Source organism: Equus asinus, chromosome 4 (assembly GCF_041296235.1).
Source record: "Equus asinus isolate D_3611 breed Donkey chromosome 4, EquAss-T2T_v2, whole genome shotgun sequence".
Taxonomy (NCBI): domain Eukaryota; kingdom Metazoa; phylum Chordata; class Mammalia; order Perissodactyla; family Equidae; genus Equus; species Equus asinus.
Window position 1 is genome coordinate 53,939,685 of NC_091793.1, and position 17,984 is coordinate 53,957,668.

The 17,984-nt window shown below is 35.9% G+C and overlaps 1 protein-coding gene across 26 annotated transcripts in view; it reads left to right on the plus strand.

Annotated features, from left to right (window-relative positions):
* OSBPL8 (oxysterol binding protein like 8) overlaps positions 1-17,984 on the plus strand; it is a 191,912-nt gene that overhangs the window by 138,832 nt on the left and 35,096 nt on the right. For all 26 annotated transcript variants that reach the window (XM_070507289.1, XM_070507283.1, XM_070507285.1 and 23 more), the window contains 9 exons: positions 1,263-1,364; positions 3,400-3,603; positions 5,925-6,009; positions 7,589-7,760; positions 9,648-9,885; positions 10,486-10,670; positions 13,662-13,743; positions 14,046-14,144; positions 15,938-16,034. In XM_070507289.1, coding sequence (XP_070363390.1) covers positions 1,263-1,364; positions 3,400-3,603; positions 5,925-6,009; positions 7,589-7,760; positions 9,648-9,885; positions 10,486-10,670; positions 13,662-13,743; positions 14,046-14,144; positions 15,938-16,034 — 1,264 coding nt within the window. The remainder of the gene's footprint in view (positions 1-1,262; positions 1,365-3,399; positions 3,604-5,924; positions 6,010-7,588; positions 7,761-9,647; positions 9,886-10,485; positions 10,671-13,661; positions 13,744-14,045; positions 14,145-15,937; positions 16,035-17,984) is intronic.

A 17,984-nucleotide genomic window follows, 5' to 3' on the forward strand; every position in this document is an offset into this window, starting at 1 on the left:
TTAAATTAACTGTTAATTCAGATATGTATATTAATAAAGACCAAAAGTCTCCAGTTTTTTAGCTATAGAATTATTAAAATTAAAAGTCTCTTTACCATTAAATGCAGCTAGGAAGATTTTGTGTTATAGTTAAAAAATATATATCACTGATAGATTATTACCACTCTTCTCCCATCTGTCTAATAACAAGAAAGCAATAATAAGACTACATTAATCCACTGCTGCTTTCCCAGATTATCTTCAGAGTGACTTATGAAGGTAAAATTTGATGTTTTGAGTCAATTAAGTTCATCATGCTTTCTTAATTATTTATATCTTACATATTAGTATCAGGAAAGAGAGCAAAATTGCCAGTTGTAAGCAATTGTGGCCTTGTTTGTAATATGAAAAAGCTGATAACAGAGTAGATTTCCATCAGGAAGAGAACGTATTAAGAAGAACTGTAGAAGCAGTACAGAAGCTTAGCTGGTGGTTAAGCTCATGTCTTTTTGAGCTGTCTGCCTCTGCTTGAATCCTGCTTCCATGACTTTCTAGCTGTGTGATCCTGGGCAAATTACTCTCTGTGCCTCGGTTTTCTTCTCTGTAAAATAGGATAATAATAGTCACACTTCTGAAAGTTATGGTGAAGATTAAATGAGGTTAATACATGTAAAGTGCTTAGAGCAGTGACTGGTGCACAGAATGTTCCCAGTAAATGCTAGCTCTTGTTATTTTATTCATACTCTGAATCCTGTGTAGCTGTTAAAAGAAGGAGGTTGACATGGAAACGCTCCAAAAAATATTGAATGGGTGAACACTTTAAAAATGTGTTTAATAAAACAAAAACACAAAAGCAGTATATTTCTGTAGGTTGTGTGCATAGAAAAGTCCTGCAAAGATAGTGTTTTCGAGAAGGCTAACTAACATTGATCAATTCTGGGGATTGGAATAGGATAGGGTATACTAAAGACGGCTTTTAGCTTTATTTTGTGTTGTTTGAAATTTTACCTCATGTATTATCACATAATTTTAAAAAGGTAAAATCCTTTAAAAAGATGCAGAAAACTGGACTAGTAATCAGAAAAACTAGATTCTAACCTTATTTCTCTGAAAATTCCTCCCAGCTCTAAAAAACAACAAAAAATAGTTCTTTTACCCTAACATGCTTGAATTCTGAAAAAGACTTAGAATTTTACACTCTGTAGTCTACAGAGCTAAAAAATTGAGAAGGAATTTCCCATTTCTAATGAATTTTAAATTTTTCTATTATTTTTCTAAAATAGGTGCAAAAGAAAAATTACCGAGAAGAAAAGAAAAGAGCCACAAAGGAATTACTCAGTACAATCACAGATCCTTCTGTTATTGTTATGGCTGATTGGTTGAAGGTCAGTTTGTGTTGAATTTTGACTTCACATTGCTGGGTGTCTACCTACTAGAATAGGAAAGCCCAGAGGACACCTACAGCCTGCAAGATGAAAACAACTCCAAGGATGATTGGTGTTTACTGACAAACTATTAATTGTATCCAAAGGTTCTACATTCCAGTCTTAATGGGGAGAAGGAATCTTAGTGTCTCTCTTGACAATAACATCAAATATGGATAGCAGTTCTTTTAAAAAGGCTTTTTGATTTGTATGACATTATATAGTTTAATCAATATGCTGTGAAGAAATATTTTGCTATTCAAATTATTTATTATTATAGTAGACTTGGTATATGCATTATTGAGAAGATATGACACAAAGTTAATATGAAAGTTATCATTTGAAAAGGATTAATTTTCAGTAAGACATCCATATGGCTGTTTCCATACCTTATTCTTCTGGCCTCTGGTTATCCCCACTTATTTTTATTTCCTTTTCTATCATCCCAGTCACTCTGTCCTCTTTCTCATTCTTATCTGAAGGATATTTGGTAGGAATCTTTCAGACTACTGCTAACTTTAAGAATGACCCTCTAAGACCCTGAGGCCCAAGAAGTTTCAGTACCTGGCATCCACCTGAAAATCACCCCAGCGCTGAAGTCTGTCCACTTTCCCAAAGAGTTGGTACAACCTCCAACCTAAAATCCTTATGAGATCTGTCATGAATTCTCTTTCTAAAATGGGGTCTAGTGACAGTTTCCCTGATAGTTCGGGTAATCTGGGGTCTTCTTCAATGTTGTGCTGAAAATACCTCTGACTCATTTTGGCTCTACTTAGAAGTCTGTAAGCTCCAGATCTCACCTGAGTTTTTCAGAGCTAAACCTGCTCTTGTCTTTGACATTGGGTTTCCCCAACCAACGCCCCCAAAGTTCCAACACCTCCCCTGGCTGACTTTGTAAACCTTACCTTCATTCTGATAATTTGCTATCCACGTTCTGCTGTCACATCTCCAAGATTCAGAATATCTCAAGTTAACTGTTCCTTTCACTTCTCTTGTCTTTCCATCTCTTTTAAATATACATACTTTTTCTTAAAGATTTTCCCTTTTCTTCATGCCTGGCTCCAAACTCCCTCTTTCTAAATTTTTCTTGTTTGGAGTTTCTGTGGTATGCCTATTTGGGGGGTTTGGGGGCCCTATATTTATTTCATAATTTAGGTAAGTGCATTAAGACAAGAGATGTTTTATATTAAATAAAAGTGAAGATAATTCTTAGTTTTTAATCTAAATATTATATGACTTTTCAGCATTGTAAATTCAGTGATTTTTCATAGAAATACTTTTAATGGATTACAGAAATAGAAATTGATAGGAAAAACTCGTTATAGACTTATTGTTGAGATAGCATTAAATCCTAGGATGAGGAACATTTTATGGACTAAAGAGAGATTCATGTAAATTGTGTTTTAAAATTTCCCCCAAGAAATTTGTATGGCACACTTTATGTGATTACTAAGAACAAAGTAATTAGAGAGGGTAATGTTTGGGGCTGGAAGGACGTTCTTCCCTCTTCCTACCACCCACCGAATATTTAGGGAATGCCTGGTGCGTGCTGACAGTGTTCTCAGCACTGTTGATGTAGCAGTAAGGGGGAAAAGTCTTAAAAGGTAGAATAATCTTATATTCACTCAAGTAAAGTTACAGCTGTGACAGATGCCAAGAAGAAGAGAATCTCGGTACTGGGAAAGTATATTTTAAGGACCCTGACCTGGTCCAGAAGGTTAGGAAAGCCATTCTACTTAGTACGTTATTTTGAAACTGTTGACCCAGGCTCTCACTAGAATTTTTAAGTTCCTCAAAAGCAGGAGCCATGCTATTTTTGTGTTTATTTGCAGTGCTTGCCATTTAATGGCTTTTTAAAAACTATATACTGAATCTAAAGCTACATTTTATGGAAATTGTAGATTAAAACATCCTATTTGCCATTACGAGATTTGTATCTCATAGAGCAGAAGGAAGAAAACAGCTTTATTTCTTAAATAAACTTATCTTTCTGTAGATTCGTGGTACTCTAAAGAGCTGGACCAAGTTGTGGTGTGTGTTGAAACCTGGGGTGCTACTGATCTATAAAACCCAAAAAAATGGTCAGTGGGTAGGAACAGTCCTTCTGAATGCCTGTGAAATCATTGAGCGTCCATCAAAAAAGGATGGCTTTTGTTTCAAACTTTTTCATCCTTTGGAGCAATCTATTTGGGCAGTGAAGGTAAGTAAGCACTTGTTACATAGGTAAGGTAAAGATGACAATCTATGAGTGGAAGTGAGATAAATAGATTAATCTAATGGTTGCTGTCCTCTGCCGGGGCTTATAAGTTTGTTTCCATTTTCAAGCACATCATTCCTGTCTGTGTCTACCCACAATGAAATGTACACCAGAAGGGATTATTTACCTTTAAGATCTAACTTAAAAATTTCTCCAAAAATGTTTCTCAAATTTACATTGTACCTTCTTATCTCTTGTCTGTGGGGATTCAGTTTGTACTGTTTTCTTTTTTAATTTGCACTTTGTTTGTAATATTGCATCATGTTTACTGTCAGTGCTTTTCTCTGTATCAAAATTGTAAGATCCCTTAGAATGGAAGCTACCATTTGTTTTTGTGGTCTTTCCTGCGGTGATATAAGTATATGGTAAGAAACCTGTAAACAGAAGCAGTCCCACTTACTCTTAAGACGGCAGCTGTCTTTGAAGATGGAGCTCTAATGCTTTCTAAAAACATTACTGTGGTCACTCCTGTGTTGTAAAAGCATAAACTTAATCAGGAAAATAGAAATACCTTATTTGTTTAATCACCAAGGAATTCTACAAACAGTAGACATGCAGTATAGTACACGCTAACTCAATAAATGAGTTTAAGTTTTTACAAAGCGATCATTGTTTTAGTTTCTAAGAAGGTCAATTACACTCAAATAAAGGTTTTAGAGCTACTTATTTAAGGAAAACAACCTAATTGAGATTAGGGCTAACTAAAAGTAGCTTCAGCTTTTTGATTTTTTTAATATTGCTTAATTAGGCAATATACATACACCTAGGAAAAGACCTGGACTTTTTACCTTTATTTCCATAGTCTGGAGTTGTAGCAGGAATAAATTTAGGATTACAGGGTTAGTTCCATTCTTAGGATTAGGTACTTCCCACAGGGGAAGGAATTTAACCCATAGAACCTCTTATATTTATATATCATGTGATTCTCAAGTGAAAAAAAGTTACTTTCAAAACATTTTATGTACAATGTTTATTCTTTACTACTACTCTTAGGAATTGTAAGAATTATAATGAATTTTTAAACATTAAACATTTTTAATGTCAAATTTATTTAATTCCAAATATTGGTGGAAGGGAAATTTGTACAATTATATGAACATCAGAATATTCTCCACAAGCAAAACCCACTTAGGACATTGTTTAGATTAGCTTCAAAGTCAGTGTCTGTAATTAGGAAATAGTAATGTTTATGAGTTCTTAATTGGTGTAAAGGACTCTTTTGAGCATTTTTACATGGAGTAATCTTTATTTAATTCTCATACCTATTAGGAGCATACAGTTTACCCTCATTACCCAGATAAAGAGGTTGAGGCCTAACGAGGTTACTTAAGTAATTTTTCTAGCGTGGAGCCAAGATTGGAACTTAGGCAGCCTGACTCAAGGTCCTGCTCTATACTGGTTCTTGGAACTGGCCCATAACTTATAAAGCTATGTGAAAATACCCAAGGGATATGATGGGACTTGTTAAAATCGTATTGTTTCTGTGTTTTTGATTTTGAATCTGCATCTTTACTTCCTAATGTTTATGCTTTTTAAAATCCGTTTTATTCTTTGATCTAACAACTTAAAAATTTATGCTTTTTCTATCAAAATTACACTATAAATTCAATCCTCAGGTTTTCTTTCCAGATAAGAACTGAGTCCACCTAAGATTAGCCTTGGTTGATACCCGTTACTGTAGAGTTCTTGGTGTTGTGTGCTCTAAAACAACCCCAATCACCACCAATAACAACAAAATTCCTCTTTGTTTCTTGTTTCTGGAAAAATGAAATTAGCTTTTATAATTGGTATTTATAAACAAGATTATCAGTTATAAAATGGAGGTATTTTTCCCTAGACCTAGTCAAAATTCATTTTTCTTTTTCTTATAAATTATAACTGTATTTCCAGCTGCTTCTTTAGGCTTCTAGAAATTTAGTATTTCTTATCTAGTAGTATCTGAGGAATGGAAATTCTCTGTTAAATTAAAATTTGGTCTAGTATGGTAAATTTTAGGTTTCTCTTCAATATGTGAACAATATGCAGAAATAATATTTTATAACCATAAGTTGTTCAACTTTCTGGTAAGGAGGTATATTTGTTGGAAGAGGAAAACTTTCCTTAATACTTAACATTTGCTTTCTCATGAAGCATGAAATTCAAGCTTTGTTTCCTTTTAAATTATAATCCATGCCTAACTTAAATTTTACAGATAATAATGGATAATATAAAGTTGAGATCTCACAATACTGTACACCATTTATCTTGTTTATTTTGCCTTTAAGGGTCCAAAGGGTGAAGCAGTTGGATCCATAACCCAGCCCTTACCCAGCAGTTATTTGATCATCCGAGCTACTTCAGAGTCAGATGGTAAATACAGATTTTGATGGATTGGATTTTTGCTCCTTTTTTTTTAAAAAAAATTTTTAGCTTTTTTTTTTGCTGAGGAAGTTTCACCCTGAGGTAACATCTGTTGCCAATCTTCCTGGTTTTTTTGCTTGAGGAAGATTTGCCCTGAGCTAACATCTATGCCAGTCTTCCTCTTGTTTGTATGTGGGTCACTGCCACAGCACGGCTGATGAGTGGAGTAGGTCTGCGCCTGGGATCGGAACCTGCAAACCTGGGGCACCAAACTGGAGGGTGCCAAACCTAACCACTACACCACAGGGCCGGCCCCATTTTGCTCTGCATTTTTAAGGATTTATTTTATATACCACTGTGTATTTTCCTTTGGGAACATCTGTCTTTAGTGTGGTATTTGCAGCAGAGGTATGGTAATCACAACTTGCTTAGAACACTAAATATAATTAACTTGGTCAACAAACAGTGAAATCTGATGGGAAGGAAGCATTGTATCATGAATGGTAAATTAGCACTCTGGAGTTTTCTTCGTCATCCTCGGTTGACACATGAACACCTTTTTGACTTGGTTAGTGTTCTCTGTGGTAACTCATTGTTTTATCATTGTAGAGGTACGTTTAATACTATTTGTATTTTATCACCAAATATTAACCCTTACAAGACACATGTACACTGGTTGAGGTTTTTTTACATAAGACATTCAAGTACAAACTTCTGTTCTTTACTTAATAACTTGATACTTAGTTTCTCTAGCAAATATGGAGCCTTAGTTACATGAAAGCAAGGTAACTTTACAACTTTAGGAGTTCATAGTGGATTTCTTTCTCACTTTTATGTCTTATAGTTTAGGCTAGGTTAGCCTAGGGAATCTTGTAAACTTCCAAAGTTTACTTTTACCAGATGATTATTTTTAAAATTAAAATATTATAGGCATGTGCTTTTGTCATGAGAGTGTTTTACTGGGCTGGTATCTCCAGCAGATCTTGAAACAAACATGTATGAGTTTAGGAGCAACTAACAATTTTTTCCTGCTAATACTGTTCTAAATTTTAATTTAAAAAATAAAGTTATTAATGTTTCTATTAATATGGCAGTTACTGACAGTATTGTATAAGCATTTTCCTGACTTAAAAATTTTGAAACATGTAAGTAGAATGGATGCTAAACCTGAGGATAGACCTTTTATCCACAACAAAACATTATTTTAGATGGTTTGTTTATAGTAGCAACATAACCCCTTCAGTATATTTTATGTACCTCTTTTGGTACCTTCAAATTATACTACATGTTAATGTTCTAAGATTTTAAAAATAAGGTACATTTATTTTCAGTTAGATGTAGTTTCTAGTGCTTGCTGTGCTGTTCATTTGCCAGTGGTTTCTAGATGCTTAGTATGTAAAAAGCACTTATTATACTGAAAAATTGCATTGAGAAATCCTGGTAAGATTTTATGTTCAAATTAACTTTTCCAGTGCATGTTTCTCAAAAACATCATAATACATTTAAAGGTTAGCCGTGTTAAGTTAAAATGAATGCTAGTGTGGATCGTTTCTTGAGGTATACTGCTTATAAATCTGTGTTCTTCTAGGAAGGTGCTGGATGGACGCTTTGGAGTTGGCTTTGAAGTGTTCTAGCCTTCTTAAACGTACAATGATCAGAGAAGGAAAGGAACATGACCTGAGCATTTCATCAGAGAGCACACACGTGACTTTGTATGGCTTGTTACGTGCTAACAATCTCCACAGTGGTGACAACTTCCAGTAAGTAGATATTGCCACTAATTTGGTGATTATTTTGGAGACCGTGTTGTTCACTAGGTTAGTAGGCCGGCCTGGAATTTTTCTGGTGTATCTAGCATTGAAACTTGGCTGACTTCTTCCCATTATATAGCCGATGGCCTGGTTTAAGATTTGTTTCGTTGTTGTGATAAGGTGTAGAAAGTTACTTCCTTGATTCCAGCTAATGTAAATTACTTGTTCTTTCCCAAATACAACCGTGCTAACCATCTACCTTGTCTTTGTGCGTGGTGTTCCCTCCATCAAGAATGATTTCTAGTCCTCCTTGCTCTTTTTTCCTGTCATAAACCCATGTTTCCTTCAAGACCGATTTCACCTTTCCTGCTTCATAAAAATGAGATGTAATCTGTCCTTCTATTGCTGTTTTACAGTACTTTTTTTTTGGCACTTGACTTGGTCTACCTGGTATTTGTGGCATTCTCCTGTTACATTGTAAGTGTTTTGAGTTGAAAGTGCATCCTGTTTGTGGTTTTATTCCCTGAAGTAGTCATTGTAGTTAATACTTTTCTCCAGTGAAACTCAGAAGCACTGTTGGAGACTCAGAGGTTTGTTGAGGTTAAGATCTCTTCTGTTGCTTTGCAGGAAAAATAGACTTCCGCTTTTCCTGTCTTGCCCCAACCCTCAGCTTCTGCTCTGCAGCCTCTTCCCATCAGCGTTGAGGTTCTTCTCCTCAGAGTTAGGCTGCTCCTCTCCTCTCCTCCATGTAACCTGAGCTGAACATTTCTTCCTGTCATTTGGCTTGACTCTTTTTTCTTTACCCTCTTTTAAAACCTCCGTTACCTGACCTTTTACATCCTTTCTTTGCAGATCTATAGTCTGGAGCTTTATCTTAATTCCCAGTATGGGAACCTGAATGGGATAGCATTGGGGGGGTGCAACTGATATAGGGATGGGGTTTTTGTCAGGGCCTCTTCCCAAGATGTTTTCCTCGAAGCTCCTCAGTTATAAACAGTCCATTATTCTTACTGACTACCAGGCAATCTTTAAATGCTCTTACTTGGGAATCTTAAAAATTTATCTGTTTCATAGATTTATTCATTAAAATTTTTGAGCCTCTTTTCTGTATTAGAACCATAGGTGTTTTCTGTATGATTCACCAAATTGTCTATAGGGAGGTGAATCAGATGTAATCCTAATTTTGAATCCAGTACAACAGTTTATATTAGCTATGTGATCCTGGAGAGATGTTTTGTTTTGTTTGAAGCCTATGAAATGCCAGGCAGCTAGAAGTAGTGGGAAGATAATAATGACCTAAACAACCACAGGGGACTGAGGGTAATATGGGATCAGGAGAATTTAGAGGGTGAGAACATAACATCCAGCTAGGGAGTCAGGGAAAGGATCAGTATAACAGACTTTACAAAAGTGGAATCAACATGTCAACCTGTTCATTTGGCTGTGTGACAGAAGACGGGCTAGGAGTTGATGCTGCAGAGGTGAGGGAATGGGAGCTTCCTTTTGAGACTTAGAGTCTGTTTGGATGTAAGGGATGGGGAGTGGAATTCAAGTGATGATGTTTGCAAGACTTTAAAATCAACAAGAGGTGGTCTGAAATTTTGCTTTTGGAATTTTGCCTCAAGTGGTAGAAAGGCAAAGAGCTCAGTGTCATCTTTTAGTACTTCCAAGGTTTTAATTTAATTTCTCAGTGCCTCCATTTGCTAACCTGGAAAGTGAGAGTATATTACTTATCTCAGGATTATTTTGCAGGTTAAATGAGTTACACGATGAAAAAACTTAGGCCAGTGCCTGGCTCGTAGTAAATTCTTAATAAATGTTACATATCATTCTTATTTATAAATTAAATATTCTTAACCTCCTTTATTCTTCCTCATAATAATTCTTTTCTTTAAGGTTAAATGATAGTGAAATTGAACGACAGCATTTTAAGGACCAAGATATGTATTCTGATAAATCCGATAAAGAAAATGATCAAGAGCATGATGAGTCTGACAATGAGGTGATGGGGAAGAGTGAAGAAAGTGACACAGATACATCAGAAAGGCAAGATGACTCATATATCGAACCTGAGCCTGTGGAGCCTTTGAAGGAGACCACCTACACCGAACAGAGCCATGAAGAACTCGGAGAGGTGAAAGTTTGTGATCTTCAGAGATTTTGGTTTTCTAATTCTTGGGACTTTTCAAATGAAATTGAAGATACTTGTTTGACCTATTGCTCATTTTCGTGAAAGAGAATATTTATATGATGCCTATTTTGTTTTAAAAGTTGCATACCTATGGAATATATCAGGATTTATAAACAGCTAAACACATATACTCACACAAATACCAATATATTCTATTAAATTTAAAGTTTACGTTTTCTTCAGGTTTGCCTTTGAAATAGGATACTACTTGATGTCATTGCCAGGTACAAAGTAAATACAAGGAAACATGAGTTTATAACTTTCTTGTTACTGCTAGTGCATAGAAGTAAATATGGTATAAAATAAGAGAGGATAATGTTTTTTATAATGAATTCTTTGTATATAGCATTCACTTTGATGTTTCTTGCAACTACTCTTTTTACCTAAATTTCACAACTATAGACTTTATTTATTGCCTAATGTATTTTAATACTTAGAATACTCCTATAGATAATTCATATTTTCAACATTAGCTGTCTTGTCTACATATCTATGTGTCTAAAATAAATATACTGTTTCAGTATTTTTTGTTAATTACTAAAGGCAGGTGAAGCTTCTCAAACAGAAACTGTGTCTGAAGAAAACAAAAGCCTTATCTGGACTCTGCTGAAACAAGTTCGTCCTGGCATGGACCTCTCCAGGGTGGTTCTGCCTACATTTATTTTGGAGCCTCGTTCTTTCTTGGATAAACTTTCAGATTACTACTATCATGCAGATTTCCTATCTGAGTAAGTGGATTAAGTGGATTCTCATTTCGTAAAATAAAACACACTTGATGATTTTAGAAGTTTTCAGAGTGCTAACTTCAGAGGTTGTGCCTTACCAAAATCAGGCCCTAATGAGCTGGCACTCTCTCCTCTGCCACTTCTGTAGTTGACCTTAATAAGGAACATGTTTAACAAGTTGCTCTGATGTTTCCATTCGTGAAGTTGAACTGAGAGATCACAAGCTTGCCAGGAGGACAGCAGCTCTGTTCCTCACCAGCTAGTGCTGCTGTCGTGGCTCCCTGACCTGTTCCCTGACCTACCCCAGGGAGAGGGGTTGGCATTCTTCATTCTCCTTCACCTTTGTCCTCGTTTGGGTCCCATCCTGGGGCTCGTGCTTTTGTTTATGCTTATCTTCTCTGCATGCTTGTGACGCATGTGCAGCTTACCACGACTGGAACACCCTGCCAGTTGCTGGCTCATGGCATAAATTCCCCACTCTCCTCTTTGCTTTTCTTTCTGCCAGCTGATCCTGAGTGTAATTCTGAAGGAGGCAGGCATAAAGGAGATGAGGAGGAGCTGTCCACCTTTTTCCCAATAGTTCCTTAGAGAACCAGTAAAAACCGGCAACTTTGTGCATGCCTTTCCAAGTTTCACCTGTTACCCACCCCATTCCAGCAGCAGTTTCAAGGCACAGTGTTTCCTAAGATACTAAGTTCTGGCCCTGTGACCTGATTTTTAGATTCTGCATCAATATCTGTATTCAGTTTATTAGTTGCATCATTAGCCTATTAGTTGCATTAATGAACATTGCAAAAAAAAATCATAAGCTGAATAAAAGGATAATTGATAGACTGGGCGATTTTGCAAATTAAGTCATAAACAAAGTGTTAATCTCCCTAGAATAAAAAGGGCCCTTAGAAATTGAATGAAAATGCTCAAAACCTAATAGAAAAGGAGTGGAGGAAATGACCAGGCAATTGAAAAATGGAGAAATAGAAACAGTCCTTAAACATGTAAGCCTCACTCAAAATAAGGAAATTGCAGATTCAAACTATAATAAGGTATATTTTTCATCCATCACGTTGACCAAAAATCCAAAAGCTTTTATACCCCAGTTCTCCTTTATAATTTATTATAGTTCTTTCTTTTATAGGTCTAGAAATTCATTTCTTTCAGAATATGAGGCACGTTCCTGTGAATCACAGTAAGATCTTCCTGAGAGCTGCTCATTTTCCCGAATTGAAAGATTGCACTTTTCTGGCCACAGACTGTTGCCAAGGCAGTGTGGGGCAGCTGGCACTCGTACAGTGCTGCTGGGTGATCCGGACTAGCACAGTGCCTTTGAAGGGAAGCTGCCGGTGTTTACCAAAATGATAGAGGCGTTCAGCCCTTTGACCCAGTAATCCTGCTTCTGGGAATAACTCGTACAGATGTAACTACACATTTACAGAATGACATATATACAAGATTGTCGCAGCTGGGGGGGGAATAGAAAAAGATTAGCTAACTCAGGTGTCCAGCCACAGCTGACTGGTTAAATAATGTGTGATACATGCACACATAAAGAAGAACTCTATAAACTGATTTGGAGGGATCTTCAGGATTATTTGAGTGTGCGAAAAAAGCAAGGTACAGAAGAATGTAGTTTGCTACCTTTTTTTTTCTATAAGAAAAAGGCTACCTATTCATATTTGCTTCTTTATGCTTAAAGAAAACTGTTTATATAAAAAAAAGCTTTAAAAAGTTGCCTATAGTAGGTAAGTAGGAAGAGTATGGAGAGATGGGGCGATAGCAGGACATGTCTACTTCTTTGTATTGCTTTGAGTTTTGAACTCTGTATTCTATGTGTATGTAATTTTAAACAAAATTGCATAGTAAGAGAATTTAAGCTCCACTCTAAGATAGGAAGAGAGCAATCAGAGTCGTTACTCCTGAAAATACAACTTTTCCACTTGGCACAGTTGTCAGTAAGCCTAGGCCTGGCCTCTTCCCTCTGACATTTCATCTTCAACAGACACCTCACTGGCCCTTCAGACATGCTCTGGGGAGTAATAAATGGTTAAGTTGTTTTATATATGTATAACAATTCTTGGAGAATATGTATATATGAAAACGTCTCAGTAGAATTCACTTCTGACGTACACAGTCGATGTTTTGCAATGTTTATAGCAGCAGCAGAGGGGCAAGGGGGCATGTGAGTCATGGCTTGTAAAAATTTCTTCTTTAAAATTAAAATCATTCTTTGATTATATTGATAGAGTTTGTTCACTATGGATAATCAATTGGGAGCACATAGCGGAGGTCGAAGGCTAAACCTGGGTTAAAACCTTTCTGATTGGTTTAAATTATTTTAAATCTTCTGTATTTGTGATTTGCAACTTCTATTTTGTACTAGGGGCTAAAAAGTCATACGATCCTATACTTAGGGAGGCACTTTGCATGGGCAAGGCTAGTACCAGCAGATTGTCCTCCCTCATGCACTACAGCGCTCACCAGTTATTGTTGATCTCCTCTAACTGACATCAACAGCTGAGAGTAGACTAAATCAAGTGAGCATGGTCCTTCCCTGACATACGGGACTGAAGACTTCCAATGAAATTGTTAATGAAGCTGCTTGGCCACTGCCCATCATTGCGAATGCTAGGCATCATGCAGTGCTTGAATCTCAAAATCTGTGTTTACTTTTATCAGTCACAGTTTCTCACAGGACCCCCAGCAACATAAGTGGTTCTGCAGAACCCCAGGAGAGAAGCCTTGGTTTGGAGAGTTTCAAAACTACTTGAGCAAAGACCTGGGTCATTTGTCAAAGAATAAGAATAATTGGGAGAAAAGTCACCAGATTATGAAAAATGATTCTTACAAACTGATTTACGTGGTTGTTTTTGCCATCTATTTTAAATATGAATTATGCTTTCCAATTCTATATAATACTCAGTTGTTGACTTGATAAATATGAGGGAGAATTTGTGATATATTCTGTAAAATTTTCATGTATACCATTTTGTTTTTTAGGGCTGCTCTCGAGGAAAATCCTTATTTCCGTTTGAAGAAAGTTGTGAAATGGTATTTGTCAGGATTCTATAAAAAGCCAAAGGTAATATTTATGTTTTGCTTTCTTTAGCCTTATATGAGTTCTTTATTTTTCATGTTATCTTTAGATTATTTATTAAGGATTGCATTGCAGGGCCTCTTTGAGTTAGCAGAATTGCAAAATACCTGGTCGTTTAGATCTGTATTATGGTTTAAGTTATTCACCTTTATTTCCTATCACTCACTACTGTGAAATTTTATAAGGATAGCTCCCAGATGATACAGTTAGTTAAACCCATCTTGACTGGTTTACACTATTTTGAATCTTACGTATTTGTAATTTGAAACTTGTATGTTTTTCACTAGGGACTGAAGAAACCTTATAATCCTATACTTGGTGAGACTTTCCGTTGTTTGTGGATTCATCCCAGAACAAACAGCAAAACCTTTTATATTGCTGAACAGGTATTAGAAATGCATGTTACAGAAACAAGACCACTTTGGAAGTTATTGGGTTATTTTTATAGAAAATATTAACTCAGTAAACTCACTGTTGATTAACCTTTTTAATAGTGAACATTTGGTAAACATTTTACCTTTAGTACTGAATACTAATAAATACCATACTCCTAAGTATTACTGTTACTGTCATGGAACCGTAGGACCAAAAATAAATCAGTATTTTTTCTGCTTCTGTCCCATTTGAGGGGTATTTTTGGCAAAAATTCTTGAGTGGTTCTCCAGTTCCTAAATCAAATTTACACCCATTTGTCTGGAATTCAAGGTCCTCCATATCTTTCTAAATTTATGTCAAGTTACATGCTTCTCTGAGCCCTCTACAGTAGTCAGGCCTGTGCGTTCACCATTAGGTAACCTGATATTGCCCTTCTTTTGCCTCATTATTTTTAAATTCAGTTCTCCCACCCAAGTATTTCTGCCCAGCTATTTTTTATCTAAATAGACTCTGACCCACTCATCTTTCATGATCCAGATGACTGCAGCTCCTGGTGATTTCTCCCTTCTCAATCTTCTGTATTATTTTTTGTGATTATCCATTATGATGTTACTTTAACACTTGTATTGTGTAACTTTTTACAGAATATTTATTTCCCTAATTGAATTGTTAGCTCCTTGAAGGTATACCCTCCCCATAATGCCTCTCCTTTTGTTGTACACATAGTAGGCAATCAGACAATATTTCTGAGTTTTATTCTTTCATAATTTAAACATATGCATCTATATTCATGATTCTCAGTCTTAACGGCAGTCCTAAGAAACCTGAGGAATATGACATTCTCTCTCACTACCAATGACTCCTTAATTTAATAGTTCTCACTTAGAGTGTAAGGAGGATGAGGAGACAATGTGTTATTTGAAAAACCTTCTTCTTCCCTAGAGATTCAATTTCAGATTGAAACCACTCATCTATATTAATTCTTAAAAAATTAATGATAATACCGTCTTGCATTTTAGTTCATTGTAATTCATCACTAAATTGAGACGCTTGAGAAGAGTTTAATTGATTTTAGCTTTGTCTCATTTTTCAGAAAACATAAGATGTGTATATATATTGAAAATACTAGATTCTTAACCTGTTTGTCAAAGCTTTTGTTAGTTTCCTACAGCCTGTTCAGTAATCTGTATGAAGATAGCCACTGTATTAGTTATCCATTGCTGTATAACAAATTACTGCCAAAACTTAATGGCTTAAAACAATGCCCATGTATCGTCTCCGACAGTGAAGGTCAGGGATTTGGGAGCTCTTAACTGGGTGGTTTTGGCTCAGGGTCTATCAAGAGGTTGCAGTCAAGATGTCAGCTAGCTCTCTAGTCCTCTGAAGGCTCACCTGGGCTGGGAGGCTCCACTTCCAAGCTCATCACCTGGCTTTTGACAAGAAGACTTAGTTCCTCACCACATGGGCCTCTCCATAGGGTTGTTCACAACATGGAAGCTGGCTTTTCAGAGCTAAGGTTCTGAGAGAGAGAGACACCAAGATGGATGCTGCCTTATAACCTAATTTCAGAAGTGACATACTATCACTTCCACATAAACTAACTTTGGTACAGTGTAAGAGGAGCCCACCTACTGGTTGTAACACCAGGAGGGTGGTTTCTATAGTCATCAATATTTAATTTTACTACTTACCTAACATTTCTTCTTATTCATTATTAGAATATACTGTTAAGACTTAAACTTTTGATAATAGCATAATAATATGCTTATGTTATTCTATTTTATGGTTTTTCTGTGTTCAACAGGTGTCCCATCATCCACCAATATCTGCCTTCTATGTAAGTAACCGAAAGGATGGCTTCTGCCTTAGTGGTAGTATCCTGGCTAAGTCCAAGTTCTATGGTGAGTTTCCCGTCTCAGTCTGCACCTTTCCGAAAGGTAGTATTTTCTGGTGAGCTTTTATATAGACAACGTCTTGGGCTGTTTTCAGCAAGAAATTCCTATGTCATTTTAAGTATCATCTTTATTTGATTAATGGCCTTTCTTTAACAGTGTTTTTCTTTGCCCATTCACAAATAGAAATATGACTCATTTTATGTAAGTATTTATATGTATATAATTTTATGTAAGTATGTATATAATTTTATGTAAGTATTACATACATGTAAATTCATCACAAACACTACATATCAAAAGACAGAGTAATGATTGCCCACTGTGGCTAGATGCATTTATTTTGCCTTTAGCTCTACTAAGGTTTTTTAAGCACTTCAAGGTACCTGAGGGATTGATCTTTCTATTTAGTCTTTGACTAGAGAGAGATTCCAAGTACAGTTAGAATACTTGGTCCGGGGTCAGTCAGTAATGATCCTTAACCTCAGACCAAATAACATACTAATAAAAACTGTTATAAATGCAAGGGAAAATAGAGAAATAAAGTTACAGTAGGAAACCTTAATCTCAAAACTGCAACAATTCAAACAAATCATAGGCCAAAACTATACACCAGTAGAAAATATATAACGTTAAGTGCTTTTGTTTTTTTTAATGAACTTGTATATGGAGAAAAATCAATGAATTAACTTTCAACTGAAGAATTTTAAACCTGAGAGAGAAAAAATTATGGTAAGATAGGAAAAATAAAATACATCAAGAGAAACCCAAGGTCTACTTTCCTGAGAGGGTGGAGAACGACAGATAAGTCTGTGACAGGGAAATATAACAATAGTTTTTGACCCAGGAGCATGGTGTATGCCTTTATTTTTCTTTAAGATGTCTTTTATTTCCCTTGATGTTTTTGTTTGGATTTGGGTTCTGGTTTTTTGCCTAGTTTTATGTCTTACTTCTTTCAGAGCATGAATGTTGTCTTCTGAAGGTTACGTATATTTGTTATCCTTCCCCACGGCACCTTCAATCCCTCCCTGCCCCTGGTCTGGCCAGTGCGAATGCCTTTTATGAGTGCATGCTCTACCCTTCTCGGCGTCTTTGTTGTGTGCCCGGTGCATAGCTCACTTCCTGGGATTACTTCAGCAGCTGGCCTTCTTTGTTCTATGTTGTAGTATAGTTTGTGTAGATCAGAGCTATCTGTTCCTTTATAATTTCAAAGAATTTATGAAATTCAGGCTTCGTAGGGGCACTTTTTTGATTACTTCCTCATTTCTTCTTTGATTACTGACTTGCTCAAAAGAAACTTCTTGTTGGGTGAGTTTTGATAGTTTACATTGTTCTAGGAATTAGTTCATTTTCTTGAGTCTAAATTAAGCTAAATTTAAAGACATCTGGGCAGGGTATATTCTTCTTAACAAGTAGTCTCTCTTTCTTGACATTTTAATGTAGTTAAATATCAATTTTTCCTTTGATGGTTTTTGCTTTTGATGTCGTGTTAGAAAACCTCACTTCAGCTTACACAATAATTCACTTACATGTTCTCATACTTTTATGCTTCCATTGCTCTTTAACTTGCTTGGGATTTATTTCTGTGTATATAGTATGGGTAGAGTGAAGCAAGATCACAACTTCCTTTTCCCAAAAGCCCATTAATTTTCCCAATACCTGATTTATTTATCACGGGTTTTAATGGTGTTCTTTTCTATTTCAAGGGCTGTCTTTTCTGATCTATTGATCCATCTTTTCTTGTACCACTATTATATGCCCTAAGAACCACTTATTTTTAAATGGCTTCTAGTATTCTGTAGAACAGATAAAATGTAGGTACTTAGCCACTGTGGCTAAGTTGGGTTGAATAATTTATCATCATTTGGGAGAACTGTTTGGGTTTTTCAGGTGGTATTCATGAACTACTAATTTCAGTATCACTTCTAGTATTAGTTAAAATTTTGGCATCCTGAACTC